The sequence below is a fragment of the Corylus avellana genome, chromosome 7 (genome assembly GCF_965113065.1).
Source record: "Corylus avellana chromosome 7, dhCorAvel1.hap1.2, whole genome shotgun sequence".
Lineage (NCBI taxonomy): Eukaryota > Viridiplantae > Streptophyta > Magnoliopsida > Fagales > Betulaceae > Corylus > Corylus avellana.
The window spans coordinates 2,595,651-2,612,167 of record NC_142496.1 but is presented as its reverse complement, the minus strand read 5'-3'; the positions used below and the strand labels follow the sequence as shown (position 1 = coordinate 2,612,167).

At 33.9% G+C, this 16,517-nt stretch overlaps 1 protein-coding gene across 1 annotated transcript; it reads right to left on the bottom strand.

Moving 5' to 3' along the window:
* Positions 1 to 3,155: 3,155 nt before the first annotated feature.
* Positions 3,156 to 4,766, bottom strand: LOC132184484 (S-adenosylmethionine decarboxylase proenzyme). Its single transcript, XM_059598131.2, has one exon. It carries the CDS (start codon positions 4,567 to 4,569, stop codon positions 3,442 to 3,444), a length of 1,128 nt encoding a protein of 375 aa, XP_059454114.2. The 5' UTR covers positions 4,570 to 4,766; the 3' UTR covers positions 3,156 to 3,441.
* Positions 4,767 to 16,517: the final 11,751 nt, after the last annotated feature.

Below are 16,517 nucleotides of genomic sequence, written 5' to 3'. Positions count from 1 at the left end.
GTTTGTCAATTCCACATATATACATAAAATGTATGACACCCCTTTACTTCAACCCAACTTACACCAATAATTAGGGCTGAGCTGGACAGAGTGGACAGCCCTAACTTCAAGAACGTGGATCTCAAGCCCACAAGACCCATACAGCTGTTCTTCATTGCCCATCTGATTTACTTGCCTATCCTTTGAACAATGAGGCCCATACCGCTGTTGATTGCCTATCTGCCATTCCTTTTGGTTTTAGGCCCAGGCCCAATTTTTTATTTTTTTATTTTCATTAAACATCAGTTTTAAAAGCCCTGTAAAAACATTAGTGTGAGAATGTAAAAAAGTATGGGTAATATTACTCTTTTTCTTTTTTCTTTTTCATTTTTAAGTTTTACCCTCTCCAAACCCAAAATGTTGATTCCTTGAGTGTGTATACAAGTTGGAGCCCAAACCTGATGCAGCCAGGCCATAGGGTCCAGGCCCAAGCTAGAAAGAATACCAAAAGTCTCAATGCTTTTTGTGCATGTTAGGGAGATTGATGTTTCAGGAATTTTTCTTTATTTTAGTGAGCCTATAACATAGTATATTGAGACACCAAACAATCTAAAAGCTTAAACCAATAAGTTTGAGCCAAACAACGTTATATTAATCACTCACTTCATATATATTTTCAATGTAAAACAAACTCATATACATATACTCAACAATACTAACAAAACAAATACAATGAGAGTGATGAAAGGGAAAACCCTAGTCCCTATCTAGCTAGCAGCCGCTTAAATAAGTATGTAAAAAGCAAAAAGAACGTCAATATCAGCTTTAAGCAAAGAGATTTGAAACGTGAGGCTAAAGATAGAGGTAAAATGCATGGCTGGAGATAAAAGCAAATTCTCTGGCAAATTAAGAGAACCTTAAGCAGAACGAACCTTTTTCTTTTTTCTTTTTTCCTTTTTCTTTTCACTTCGCTTTCTCTTTCTTTTTTCCCCCTCCTCTCTTAAAGAGAAACCCTTTTGTCTCTACGTAAAGAAAAGCCCCTGGCCCTCCCTCCCTCTCATATTACCTTCCCATCAATCAATCAATCAATCATTAATCCAAGAGATTTACCACCCCTCTTGATTTTGTCATCGTGGTTTGTCGCAATCATAGTGCCGTCATCCTACGCCATGCATGCAATCTCTTCAAATTATTGGGGGCGGGCCAACGAATAGGGTATGTGCATGCTGCCATCTCACCAGCCCTATCACGGGCATTTATTTTATGAAAAATGTTAGAAGTAAATAAATTTTTTTATATTTAGTTCATTTTTTTTTATAATTAAATATTAAATTTGTAGATTTATATAAATTTTACATAAATTAATGATAAATTTTACAAATTCAATAGTTAATTGTAAGAAAATATAAGTCAAATATAAAAAATTTATTGACTTCTAACATTTATCTTCTTTAATTACTACTACATGTATAAATACGCACTTCACTAATCACTAATCACTAGTCAAAGTTTTATTTTTAATAATAATAATAATAACAACACAGCCCACTTGAATAGCCGGGATCCGAGGTAGATAAGGAGCCACATAAAGTCTTTTTTTGAATTAACTTCAATGTAGGATTTGTTTGGCAAATGACGAGAGGATTTCTAGTACACTGTTCATACATGGGTTGACGAGATGTATCAAGTATGAAGGCTTGACGAGACAGTATGCAAGAAAAAAATGAAGGTCAATTTGAAAAAATAAAACAAGTGAAATTTTTATATTGTCCTTACTTTTTGCCAACTAAAATAAACACCCAACTATTTTGTCATTCTACCGCAACCCTGCAAACAAAAATTGCTAAAATTTGACGAAAAACAATGCCGTGGAGCGTTTGACAACATTCATTGCCGATCAACGCCATAAAATTTTAGGGTTGTTCATGTCATACCCTTTCTAGAGTTGTCCTTTCTTACACAATGGGTTTTTTTTTTTTTTTGAGGGGCATCTCAACTCTTGCCTTGTAATGGACACATGAATGGACGGTTGTCACATAGGTGCGCAGCAACGGGGTAACTAGCTGACGGGCGTGTAGCTGTAGAGTAGCCACCTAATGGGCATGAATCATAAAAAAAGAAAATGAAGCACTCAGTCAGCCAGTGTGACATCAGATTGCCTAATCAATACTTAGATTATTGATCATGAAATTAGATCGATATTTGATATACTTTTCTACGTGAGAAAGACTTTCATTTTAATTCAATTTCAATGAAAGTTGAAATGTTAGGCGGCTCCAAACCCTAGTATTAGTTTGGATTTGGTTCCGTTGACCAACTACTATACTATAAGTTTTTGCATTGCACATTTCGTATTAAGTTGTTGCCATTGCCAATTTCTTGGAAGCTTCATAAAAGGGTGTATTATTATTATTATAATTTTCAACAGCAGCTCCAATGTACCAAACCCATTTTACTTTATTCAAAGCATGGCAAGAGAGAGAGAAAGTCACGAGAAAGCAACTACGCAGCAGCTTCATCGATCACATGGAAGGAAACGAAGGCATTTTCAAAGTAAGCATGAGGAGGGCAGGAATCTTTCAAAGCTGACCAACAAACCACCCATAAATATGGTTTTATGCTTTGTGTTGTCTTGTCTTGTGTTGTGCAGCTCATTTGTCTTTGTCTTTTTATACAAACACACTCATTTTACCTCCTTACTCCATCAACACTTCGATTGACCAAACTACAAAAGACAACCTGTTTTCCCAAAGTTTGCCGTCCACATATTAAAGAAGAGGACTAGAAATCACATTTTCATTTTACCCTACACTTGATAGTTTCAATAAATCATGAATTTATTATAAAAGATTACTTCATATTAATTAATTATGGGCATGACATGGGTTTTGCATGTAGTGAAGTGGGATTTGAGATCCTAAACAACTTGTTGATTTGTTGCTCAAATTGGTAATAAGAGAGCTCCAATAGAATTACTAGAAATTTCCTATCCACCATGAGTGGAAAAGATTACATGATATTACTATGGGAAAAACGACAAGTGACAAACATTTGATCGTGGCATTGTCCTTAACATGGAAGAATAATCACAAGTTAAAAGTTTTAAGAACAGTTTGGTAGGCTGGAAGATCGATCACATTCAAAATGCTTCAAAGCCCTCGAGTCAACACTATTAATTATTTCTCAAAAATAGAACAAGAACAAATAAAGATTCCATTAAACAGAGACAATGGCCAAACCTCAATTATTCCAAATCATAGACCGAAGACCCAATACATTGGAAAGACTATAGACTAGTAAACAAGAAAGACACTTCAAAGTTCAAAGAAACGACCACCACATAATAATGGACTGCCAATTAACACCGTAGGCAAACCCTACATAAATTACCGAAGCGCCACCCAACAATCTCACTGGCAGTGACAGAACAGGGCTGACAACTGACACTCTGATTGGCCCGCCCTAAGCTGACCAAACACATGGACACGCCGTGACCTCCTCTTCCTCCAACGCAACGTCATTCCAGCACCGCAAGACAGCTTTGGTTGGCGTGGGCACAGCGCAGCCACCCGCCTTAGCCTTCACCGAATAAGCCAGGTACACCACGCACCCGCCACCTGGCAGCTCCTGCTTCACCACGCTCTCACACGTGTACCCATCCACGTCAGCACATTCCGTGGCCCAGTTGACGCCACCAAAGCAAGTGATTGCCACGGAAAACTCGGCCGGACCGAAGCACTTGAGAACCCTCTTCACCAGCGGCTCGAACCCAGTGGCCTCAGGGTCGAACCCCAGGGCCTCGTAGCTGGCGTAACTGAACCCATCCTCTGGAGTCACGTGCACGGTTGAATAAGCAGAGCCGTCGATCCCATTCATGGAGTACCCACACGGGTCAAACTCGAAGTCGCAAATCACGTGAGAGGGAATAATCTCGGATATTCCGGACAGTTTGGTCATTTCGCCAGCCCTGTATCCCTCCGAGTTCTTGAAAAACACGGACGCCTTGTCGCGGTCCAACCCGGTCATGCACATCTCGAGAGCAATCGGGTCCGTCCGATTACCCTCCGTAGTGGCGGAGTAAACGTGCCAGTTACGATTCGGGACCGTCGGATCGCCGATCACAAAGGCGTTGGGGTTCATGTGCCCAAAGAACTCATTCAGAGCGGAGACTTCCTCATTGAAGCTGCGGTGAGGAGCAGGTTGGGCACCCGGGAAAATGAAGCTCCCGCGGGAGTACTTGACCGAAACGACAGCGAGTGAGCGGGACTCGGCGAGTCGGAGAATCGGTGGGATCGATAAGAGGAGCTTGGTGGTCCCACAGGTCTTGATGACGAGTTTAGAAGGGTAGACGAAGAGGCTCGACTCAGAAAGAACGTACGAGTCCAGCTCGTCGTTGGAAAGGTGTGAGACGATGGTGCAGCGAGCCGCGTCGAGGATGGAGTCGATCTCGGGCCGGGTCAGGGCCCGGAGGCCGAGCCCCTGGGGGTCCGAGAAAAAGGATGGCTCCGAGAATGTGATCTCGAGACGCTTTTCGAAGCCTTCGAATCCTATCGGTGAAGACGGTGGAGGGTCGTGGCTGAGGATGGTCATTGTTCAGGGATTTTTTAGAAGCAATGGAAAAAGACAGAGAAACAGAGTGTATGTTTTTTTTTTTTTTTTTCTGGGTTTCGTTTACAGCAACAGAGAAAACTTTGTTATACGAATCAAGCAAACAAACAAGGAAGAAGAGAAAGATTATTGAGTAAATGAAATCCTAGTCTACCGAGGGAGGCATTCCAGGGATATATCAGGATGGCTTCCTCACGCACTGCAAAGAAAAACAACCCAAAAAAACAATTAGAAAAACGAATGAAGAACAAAACAATGAACATTTTTCTTGTTTTCTTTCTGAATGACCAAGAAAGAAAGGGCTTACGTTGGAGTAAGCAGCAGATCGGAACTTCTCGATGCCACCGTTTGGGCGAACGTCTTCAATGATGTAGCCGAGGGGAACTTCGTACTGCTTGGAGCCACTACTACTGCTAGACTTCTTTTTCCCACCCTTGGTCTCCATTAAAACATCCACGCTTCTGAAACCCACAACACCCATTACGATTTCAATCATATTTCTTTAGAAAAACAATAAAGAATCAAACACATGAACATATATAAGTAAACCCCACAACCCCATCAAATTTCTTTCACAAAAAATAAACGAATCTAGATTATAACCTTTCCAACATACAAGATAGATTCTTTAATACCCAAATGAAATCAAACCCCGTACATGTAGAGGGCAAAAGACGAACAAAGAATGAGATGTATGCAAAACCCTAGATTTAAAAGACTTACAGTTTTCCTTCTTGTTAATCTGTTGATGGGAAAACCCAAACAATCTCAGGAAAAGGATTAGGGGAAAACCGCAATGAGACTGAGGGAAGCAAAGGGGAAAAGCACAGAGAGGGAGGCTGGGTATTGATTTGAGGGCAACGAAGATACAGAGAGACGGAAGGCTTTGTGTGAATAAGAAGGCAGCGGAAAGAGAGTATTTATAGAGGAGATATAGAAAGCGCAGCGGGCAGGGCAATTCTAGAGGCCCATAATTTACCGCGGTAATCAGTGAAAAATTTGGCATTAAAATTTTTTACAGTTGATTATATTATTATTTTGAAATGAAATATTAATTTTCTCGCGTTAGTATTACGTACGTTTTATTTTAGTATTTATTATGTTTTAAAAATAAAAAATATTCTATAATAAAATAATGAAATGTTGATTCAATCTACCAGAAAATAATGTATTTTGAGAGTTTTTTTGTTTAAAAATTTGTTTTGATATAACATAAATACAAAAATTATTTTTGTTTTATTATGAGAAAACAAAAAAAAATTAACAAATAGAACCACAATCTCATGCATTTACCCCATCAACTCCTCCAAATCGTTAAATTTTTAACCCATTATGACAAAAATGTAATATTTAGTTGAAATAATAATTAGTTTTGAAGAGTTGTACATACTAAAATATGTTAGGAATTCTTAAAAAAAAAAAAAAAAAAAAATCTAGATTTGTAATTACAATAAATAAATAAATAAATATTAATGTGCTAATTTTTTACACTTAAATTTTAAAACATGGTTGGCTTTTTAAATATACCTTAAAAAAAATATTTAATATTTATAAAACGGAGATCACTAGTTTGAATCTTTTCACTTCCTTCTCTTGTGTGAATATATCAAAAAAAAAATTATAATAATTGTGAAAATTGTGCATTCTTTGTTAAACAATTTTTCTTCTCAGTTTTACTTCAAAACAAACATTAATAAATAATATAAAATGCTTAAAATTATTTTTATATTTTCAGTTACCTCAAAATATTTATTTATTTATTTATTTTTTTTAAAAAAAAAGAACTTTTTTTAAAGTGGCATGGGGTTTCATGAATGTACATTGATCTAGGGTCATCTGTGACCAGCTCTGCATGGCAGAGATGCATTTGTTTGCCATGTTAAATGAGGCTCTTCCACGAGTTCTTATTTGGTCACAGCCACAGGCAACACAGAAATTGATTCCTTCTGTTGCAAGGGAAGCATCTTCCACGCGGCTTCGTCTCCAAGATAAATGAACTGGAAAGCATATTCTTCCGTTCTTACTTTTAATTACTCTGTTACCATTTACCATCCTTCACTCCTTAATTGGAATAGAATCACGAGATTTACCTTTCTTTGTTTTGTAATTTTTTTTAAATTTAAAATTAGTTTTGATATAAGGTAAAGGTAAAAAATAAATTTGTAATTATTTTGTGTTTTGGAGTACTTGTTAATATATATTTATATATATTTTAAAAAAGGGAGAAGCAGGTTTGTTTGATAATATTTTTTTCTTCTTTGTTTTTCTTTTAAATAAAAACATTGACAAATAATCATACGCTCAAAACTACTTTCACGTTTATGTCATCTTTTTATAACAAAAAATAAAAAACACACTTTAAAATAACATTAACAGTCTGAGTAAAATATGTTTGAAATTGGCTTTCAAACAACAATAATTTCCACCTACTTTTCATTTAGGTTCATGCATTATCCACGTTGATTATCACTAAATGGGCAAGAAAGGCATGTTCGAGTAGTAATTAGCCACCGAAAGCAATATATTTATACTTATATTAATACGCTGATAATTTACTTGGGTTGGACACTAATTTCCCGGCCCAAATTTCTGGCAGATAAATTGATAAGTGACAATCATCTAAAATCACCTCATTAAAACGACAGTTTAGACAGGTGTTTGGATGTAAACTTCTAGTAAATGATATCTTTATAGAAAACAATATGTTCATTTAATTTAGGGTTGAACGTAGGTCCAATAGGCTTTAGATTTAGATTAGCCTTTATTAAAAGAAAAATTAATGATTACTAAACTTTGTCACACCATACTTGTAGGAATTTTTTTTTTTTACATATTTGTAGGATGTTTATGTGATATATATTATTACTCTTTTACTATAATTAGTGCCTTACTCTTATCGCTTAAATTTTTCATTTTTTTCTCCCTTTAAAGTCTCAATATCTTGTGTATTCAATTCTTATTTTCATATTTCAATCGGAAAGTCTTTTTTTAATCATAATTAAGGCATTAAACATTTTTTTTTAATAGAGTGGGCCTTAATTATACCCTTACCATTTAGGGTGCTTATTCCACTAGGGGCTAATTAAGCTGCTTAGGCGGCCGCTTAAGTCACCTAAAGAAATGGCTATACATTTGGTCCCGATGCTTACAACTCTTATCGTACTTAACCTATCGTTTTAGGTGATGTCTATTTTATCTTATTTTCTTAAATTTTGAATTTCCTCAAATTCTTATTTTCTCCCTAGTGTTACATATTGCGTTTGAACAAAAAGCTTATTTTTTTGAATTTTGAATTTTTAACTTTTAACTTATTACTCTTATATTCTCTAGCAGACCTTATGATAATTATTTCTCTTTTTATGGTTATACTCACTTATCAGTATTCAATGTCTTAATGCTATATGCATACATTATACTACAAACTAGAGATTTTAATCCAGCCTATAAATTGCTCTTTATAACTCGAATTTGTGATGTAATGCGTGCTCTAATACCAACTGTTAAAACTCTAACCATTCATCTAAAAACCTTAAGACTTAATTATTAATACTGTTTTGATTAAACCCTTAACTTATAATATTGTAACATTATATTCCATAAATCAAGTTCCATGTGATAGATAAAAGTCACCTTTTTTTTTTTTTAACATATCCGCATAAAGAAAATGAGATTCGAATTAGTGACCTTCGTTTCCTAAGGAATGGTCCATAACGCTACTCCCTTAGAAACTAATAAGTCACTTCTAAACATACAAAAAGTATACCATATCATCGAAATAGATCATACACTAAATTCTTCAATTGAATGAAATAGAGAGGAGCGGTTTAATATGGTACTAGAGTTAGAGGTGTTAAGTTCGAATTTGGTCTCCATGATTCATTTCTCATTATAATTAAATATTTTAGGTGTCATATTTCACATATTAAAAGAGAGCTTAATCTCACATGTAAGAGTGGGTATTAAAATCTGATTAAATTTAGATTTTGCAATCACCTTTTAAGACAATTAAAGATTTACAATATCTATTGATTAGGTTAGGATAAAACTGTTATAAAAATTCTCGAAAAAAACATAGAAATATCATATATATCATTGTCAGTCGGGTCAAGGTTGTTGGATTTACCAATATCCTCAACCCGCGGGTCACATGACTATGTCGGAATCCCCTTTTCCCCCACCTGACCGACCGACAGGAGAAGGGAAACCTAACTGAATATCGTCAATTCGGGTTGAAATAATCGGGTCCGTCGATTAATTAACTACTCTTTTAATTGGCCAACCCGATGAGCATTCCTCTAGTCTTTCTTAACTCTGTTTTAACTACCGTACAAAACCCATGTCATAAGAATGATGAAGAAAAATCACAATAATTCAATGGCTTGACACGTGGAAAAGTCAACCTTTTTTTTTGTTTTTTTCACAAACGTTTCTGTAATTGTAGGCAAGCAGACAAATAGCTTTGAACTTGTAACATTTACAAAGAACGTATGTAAATGTCTCCCAACTCCAAGGCCAGCCTTATGCTCTTTACTACTTAGTACTTACGAATCATTAGCTTTGCCACATCTAAGAGTATTTCCAATAAATGATAAAATTTGTTGAAATAGTGACTACGAACGGATAGTTCGCTATGTTCTTTATGCCATAACCTTGTAAAAAGACCATTGGTTATAATGATATACTAGTAGTGACTACGAATGGCTAATTCTCTATGTTCTCAAGAGGTAACTTAATCGGGTAGGAATCACGCTTCATAAAGTAGAGGTCACTAGTTCGAATCCCTCTTCCTCTTATGTGTACATGTAAAAAATAAAAAAAATAACCATTGGTTATAATGATATACTAGTAGTGACGGTGAAACCACCAAATTAGGGATTGAAATAAACGGTTGAGATTTATGAATTTGAGAATCTCAAATTTAATGAGCCATATTTCAGCATTTAATGATGAAACATGGCCTATTAAATTCCTTAAGGATAACTTCCTCATTAAGTTTCCTCATTAAAATTTGAAAAAATTGCCAAATTATAGTATAAACAAATCAAACTTGAAGGGTTTAGAGAGTTAGCTGATATTGCTCTGCTCTTATCTATGTGGTCTATATCCATGCATATTGCATAACACCCATATTTTAAAGAAAAATGTTAACATACTTTATCACTAGTAGATTATAATTCAATAATACTAATCTATATATCACAAATTCAATAAACGTCAGAGTAAAAGTGTAAGTATAAATATGTGTAGAATTTATAGTCTCTACCTTTTTGTCGTACTCTTTGTCATTGATGTTTATTGATCCAAAATCTGCTATAAAAAGCGCCAAAACATCAGCTCGATGCCATATTACCAACATTCAAGGCCCCCTCTGGGCGGCTAAATAAACAAAAGAAAGTGCTAATTTGGTTTTGGAATCCTGGCATCCTGCACAAAGTGGTGGGGGTGGCGCTAAAATAGCAATTAATAATAATATTTGATGGATTGAAGAGAGAGTAGTCAAAGATAAGATTATCGTAATTGGGATTCTTTCCCACTCTCTTCTATAAACAAGTTGATAGCAGCCTCGAGGCGGATCATTATCGATTCTAAAGTATAAAGGACTCTCCAATATTCTCTCTATATATATATATATAACTTTTTGTTGAAATTCTTTTGGCAAATTCATTGTTAATTACATATTATCGACATAATTATTACTAATCTAATATTATTTATTATTTAACCCAAAACCCATCTCTTTAATTGTTTTCAAATATAAAAGATTCATGACTTTCAACTATTTTATAGATCTAATGGTTTTTATTCTTCAATCAACTTGATGCTTGACAAGCATGATATATTGAGCCTGAACGGCTGAACCCATATAATAATAATAATAATAATAATAATAATAATAATTATATATATATATATTGATATGTTGGTATCACTAGAAAAAGATTTCCACGACCCCTCTAGAATCATTAGGGCCAAATTGCTCTCACAATTTCCTTTTCTAATTGCTTTCACAATGAATTAGTGGTACCATATGCTTCATCGATTAGGCTATAACATATAAATTAGAGAAAAAGGCTATAACATATTTGTTTTTTGTAGTGAGATCTCTAGGCATCCAAAAAGATGGGTAGAGAATCTAGGCATGCATTATACGGCCAAAGAAAAGGGAATCATCAATAAAGTTTGTGCATGGTACACCAAACTTTGAAGCCTAGATGCCTCCCTCTTCTCTCAAAGGGCCATGGCAATGATATACAAATGACTAATTAATTGCCAAAAAGTTTTCAGACCCATTGAATCACGTTATAGATTTTCTCTGATTAAAGTGAAATGATACGATATATATTTTATAGTTCAAATTTGATTTTACCTATTTACTGTAAAATGTAGTCTAAACCATAAAATAATTATTCTTAATTTCACTTGAAATAATTATTTTCAATCACGTTAAGTGCATTTTTAAAAATTATATTTTCATTAGCCGCGTTTTAAAATCGGTAAACCAAACAGACCATTAATCTTGTTTCCTACTTTTCCTAAGACCTAAAACTTTTTGCGAAGGGTAGACCTTAATTTATGGATTGAGATTGATTAGTACAATGTCTGCATGTCTGATTGACTTATGAGAAAGAGCCCGATTAAATCCACCTATTCCAACATGACCCATCTCTACCTCAATAGATAGATCTCATAATATTATTTATGAATTATTCGTATTGCATGCAACACAGACAAATGATAGCACCTTGTCCAAATCATTGATTGATAGACATGACTGAAATCTCCTCATGCCGTGACAGGGATCAAAAAGAAACCATAAGAAACATTAGTTTATCATATATGCAAAAATCAAGTTTTCCAATATATAATAGAAATTTGGACTTATGTGAATAAAAATATGCTCCTATGACATGTGTCGTACTTTGTATGAATATAATTAATTATTTTCTAACCCTGTCGATTCAAATGGCTAGTGAGGGCTAGAGAAAATCCAAAACCCAGACCATATATATATATATAAAATAACATTCATCAATAAGTAAAGATTGCCAACTTTGTAAACTATATATTCTTCTTTAGCTATACTTTAGTTTATCCATCGTGCCATCCTCTCGGGCATAGACTCAGCACCCACTATACAATGTGAAAGGAACATATAATTTGGGGATTAATGGATAAGACTACATGTGTTTGAGTGCATTTTTATTTTTTATTTTTGGATTATAAATCAAATGAATTTATTTGGTATTAAATCACCGCTTATTGCATGTGATTAAGTTGATAATAGATGCAAGTGTGTGGAAGATTTAATTGAAATTAAAATAAACTGTAGAGTTAAGATTCGAAGTCAAAACATCTTTCTTAGTACATATTAAATCAGCAATTATCCAACATTTTTTTTTTTTTTTTTACATGTCCACACAAGAAAAGGGGGAAGAGAATTCGAACTAGTGACCTCCGCTTCATTAAGTGTGATCCATAGTCGATTGAGTTACCCCTTGAAAACTCAATTATCCAACATTTAAACCGACAGTAAAAGCTAAATTTATTATTTAACTAATATTTTAATATTTTCATTTTGGGCTAATTTAACTAATGTTTTTGGGCCAATTGCAACCATCATACTTGGTCTTGGTGGGTTAAGTGCACTTATGGCTAAAAAACGAGAGTAGGTGCAGTACAAATACATTGTATAATTGTTTTTACTTTTTAGATGATTAGTGAAAAAGGAAAAGCAATGTCATAAAAAAAAATGTTTACTTACTCCAATTATTAACTTTATGAAGTAATCATTTTTCTCTTGTCCACCATTCATGTTACTAATTGGCCATTATGATCTCATGAAATATCCATGTCCCCCAAGCTCATGAAATGGGACATTAGAGTAAGAGAATAAAGATAACCTTACTCTTTCTATTGGGTTGGGTATTAATAAACATACATGACGCATCCCTTTTTCCATCGTGCAAATATGTTACTATTGTAAGCGTTTCAGTGTAATTATAACTATATATATTATATGTATAAATTTTTGAGTACTCTCCTCTTGTAAATGGGTTTTCAATGGTGAGTTCTACTTGAGATTTATATCATTTGATATCAAGATCACTGCTATATCGAGTACGAGATCAGATGCAATTCGTCGAGTATGCGATTGAATGAGTTGGGACTTTGTGGCTGAATCTTAGAGGGTGTGACCTACATGCTAAATTAAAATGTCTTGGTATTATTTATAGACATAGCATTATTAAGTCATTGCATATTGCTGGGTAAATAGAGTCGTCAAAAGAGAAAGAACTACTATTAGAATAGTATTGATAGAGTAAATCGTCACATTGGTTACACGTAATCTTAATCATATCATATGTATATAAATTTTTGGAATACCATTTCATTTGAAGTCGATTTTTAAGGATAAGTTATACATGAGTCATGAGGTTTAAAAGAAAATATTAAATATCCTTTCACACTCGTACGTTTGTTGCATCATGCTTCTGTACTCTAACCAAGAGGAGAGTTAAATAACAATAATTGACAATGACCTTCAAGTCTGAGTTTTGTTATTAAAAATAATAATAATTATAATAATTTTTTTTTAAAAAAAAAAAAAAAAAAAAAAAGAGCTCGAATTTTGGCCGGAGCCACTCCGATGAAGGTTTTCGATCGTTTGGGAGTAATTCTAGTTTGTCTTACATCAATCATGCGCAGAAGTTCCCCACGCCAAAAACCTGTTCCTGGTCTGGACTGTGGAGTACGACAATTTTTTTCTGTTTTCCCGGGTCATGCTTTGTTGCATTGTTCTAATATATATATATATATATATTACGTACGGATGTCTTTTGTTTTGTTCATGAAATTAACTCGGTTGTTCAAATTTTTTAAAAAATGGGACAATTAAAATAAAACAATTGTGGCACATTGACCGATGTTTTATGCTGATGGAGTAGATGAATATTGCGATCCTACTTTTTTTTTTTTTTTTAAATGGTTCATATTGTGTTGACCAATGAGTCCTAAAAACATTAAACACTTATAAAATATTCAAAATTATTTTAATTTTCATGTCACGACAATATAATTTAAAATATTTTATAAGTGTTTAATGTTTTTAGGACTCATTGGTCAACACAATATGAACCTATATATATATATATATATATATATATATATAAAGGATTAACAAACGAATATAATTGTCTCTAAGGGGTAGCTCAATCAGCTGTAGACCACACCTAATAAAGTAGAGGTCATTAGCTCGAATCCTCTCTCCCCTTCCTTTGTATGGACATGCAAAGAAAAAAAAAAAAGCAAATGAATATAATTTATTTAGTAGGAAGTTTAATCAATACAAACGAAGACAGCAAGGGAAAAACTTAGTAGGAGGATGAGACACAATTCTTCTCCTCTTTTGGTCCTTCTCTCATCTTTTCAATTTTCAAAATGATCATAAATATGGGATAAAGTTTTCTTCCAAATTGAATTGGAGGAATTTCTTTCAATGTAGTCTATAAAAATGACATGTGTTCCTTAACATGTGAGATGCACATGTTTTTTTAATATTAGAGACAAAGTTGGAATAAATTTATTAAAAACTCATGTTTATTTCATATATTATTAAAAAAATGAACACATGTTACTTTTATAGACTAAATTAAATCCTCCGACCCAATTTAAAAAAAAAAAAAAACTTTATCCTTAAATATGTGGACTCACGTAGGTTTTCACACAAGAATCCTACGGATTCGTGGTGAGTTTGAAAATTAAGAAGATGAGAGAAAGACATAAAGATAATCCATGGGCTTACAAATCCAAAAGCATAATAAAGGCATTTGCAGTTATGGAGCTTTGAAAACAAGAAACAGTGAGCAATGAGTTGGGATAGAGACATGGTGCAACAGAAGGTGTGGGCCTAGCGTTTTCTCTTGTGTCTTTTTCCATACAGCTGCAACCCATGAATTCACAAAGCTCTCGGCATTTGCAGAAATCGGAAAGTATTTCCATATATACCATAAAAATAGGCTGATCAATATCTTGGCTTTATCTACCTTTTCTTTGTTTGCATTTGCACAAGTATTGATTGGTAGGGGACCCTCCACATCCACTACACTCCCATGCGTGTCTAACTATTTATTTAAATATTTAGTTTCATATATTTTTTTTACAATTATTGTTCAAATTACTAGTACATTTTCATTGGACTGGGAGTATATAATTATTTGTCCCAATTGTTTATGAGGGAGGAATTTTAGGTCTCTCATGGCCATGCATGCTTAGGATTGTAAAACTTTTAGTTTAAATTCCAATGAGAGAGCATCCTAATTAGTTCTGATGTTTCTTGCATTCTTAAGGTGCATGGCTCATCTGTCTAACGCTTTCGTGGGAGGGGAGATTGGTATTGGCCATGGCCCCCCTTCAATTCCTAGGAAAAAAAAAAAAAAAACAGTCAACCGGCCCCTAGCAACAAATTTGTTTTACTTCTGACCCTGCTCATAATAGTTTCTGGCTCCGTTCTTGTTCGTGGGTCTTTTCTCTTATTTTCTTGTTCAATTTTTTTTTAAAATTTTTTTAATTCCAGCATGAAACTTCAAGATATCCCAATTCATTTTGAACATGGTAAATAAAGTTTGATGTCACATGTAGTTTTTGTCTAGAACATATTCACTACCCTCCCTATCACTTTTTATTTTTTCTTGATAAGCAAGATTGAACATAAGTTATAATTAGATGTACAATGAAATTTTCTCTAAATTGAGTTGGGAAAAAAAATCTTTCAAATTTAATGAAGAAAATTCCTTCAACTAATTCTATAAAATTGATATTTGTTTTTAGAGCACGTGATTTGAGAAATCTATTAATTTTTAAATAGAATATAGACTAATTAACGAGTAAACTGGTAAACAAGAAATATACAAGCACCGATTTTGTCATTTTCTTAAAAAACTATTGATAAAGGTCGAAAACACATGAATCATAAGGCTTTTGGAAGTCTTGAAACGAGGAGAATGGATCTCTCCAGTGGCTTGAATGGATCAGAAACATCATCACATCCCTAAGCTATTCAGGATGGATATCTGTTGTATATTGGGCCAACAGTCTAGGCCTTCCGTGGCCCATGTGAATTGGTTGAACATGTGAATGAGGCCCAACCCATGTCCACAAACCAAAATTGGAAGATTTTATATATATGTATATTCTTTGAAAGAGTAATGTTACTATTCACTCATTTTACATTGGAAAAACTACACAAAGGATCTATGAATTACCAAGCAATTTGAAAAGACTCCAAAATTTTAAAACCTTTCAATTTCACCACTTGAACTTTCAATTTGATGCATTCTACCCCATTCTGTAAGTTTTTGTACGTTAAAAGTAATGAAATAACCTTTATACCCCTAAAATTTTTATAAAATTTCAAATTTATCCTTAGTTGTTTTTTTAAAAAAATTGAAGGGTAATTTGGTCTTTTTAGTGGTTTCCATTAGGGTTTAACGAAAAAATTAACGGAGGGAGGTTAATTGCATCAAATTAAAAGTTCATGTGATGAAATTGAGAGTTCTTAAAATTTGAGGGGGTTTTCTCAAAACGTGTGGTAGTTCAGGAGCCCTAAGTGAAGTTATTCCTTTTATACCGATTAATATGAAGTGTATTAAGTGGTTTTCCTTTTACTTTTTCAAGTGACTGGCTTGAGAAGTCACGAAAAGCACGCTATGTTACCCAATGTGAAATAAGCGTGATAAATGAATATGAAGAATATCATTACTCTATTTAAAAACTTTACGAGTGCAACCCACATAGTACTATAGCTTTTATTACAAGTACATAAATGTGAATTATTGCTTGGTGGTAACCCACACGACACTTATCTTGTTTTTCAAACCGCGTGACAGGCTACACCCGTCATTAAAATGTGAATGCCACTTAATTATAAGAAA

Bases quoted from the DNA above. Each gene is read 5' to 3' on its own strand.
- LOC132184484 (XM_059598131.2), bottom strand. From the start codon at position 4,569: ATGACCATCCTCAGCCACGACCCTCCACCGTCTTCACCGATAGGATTC.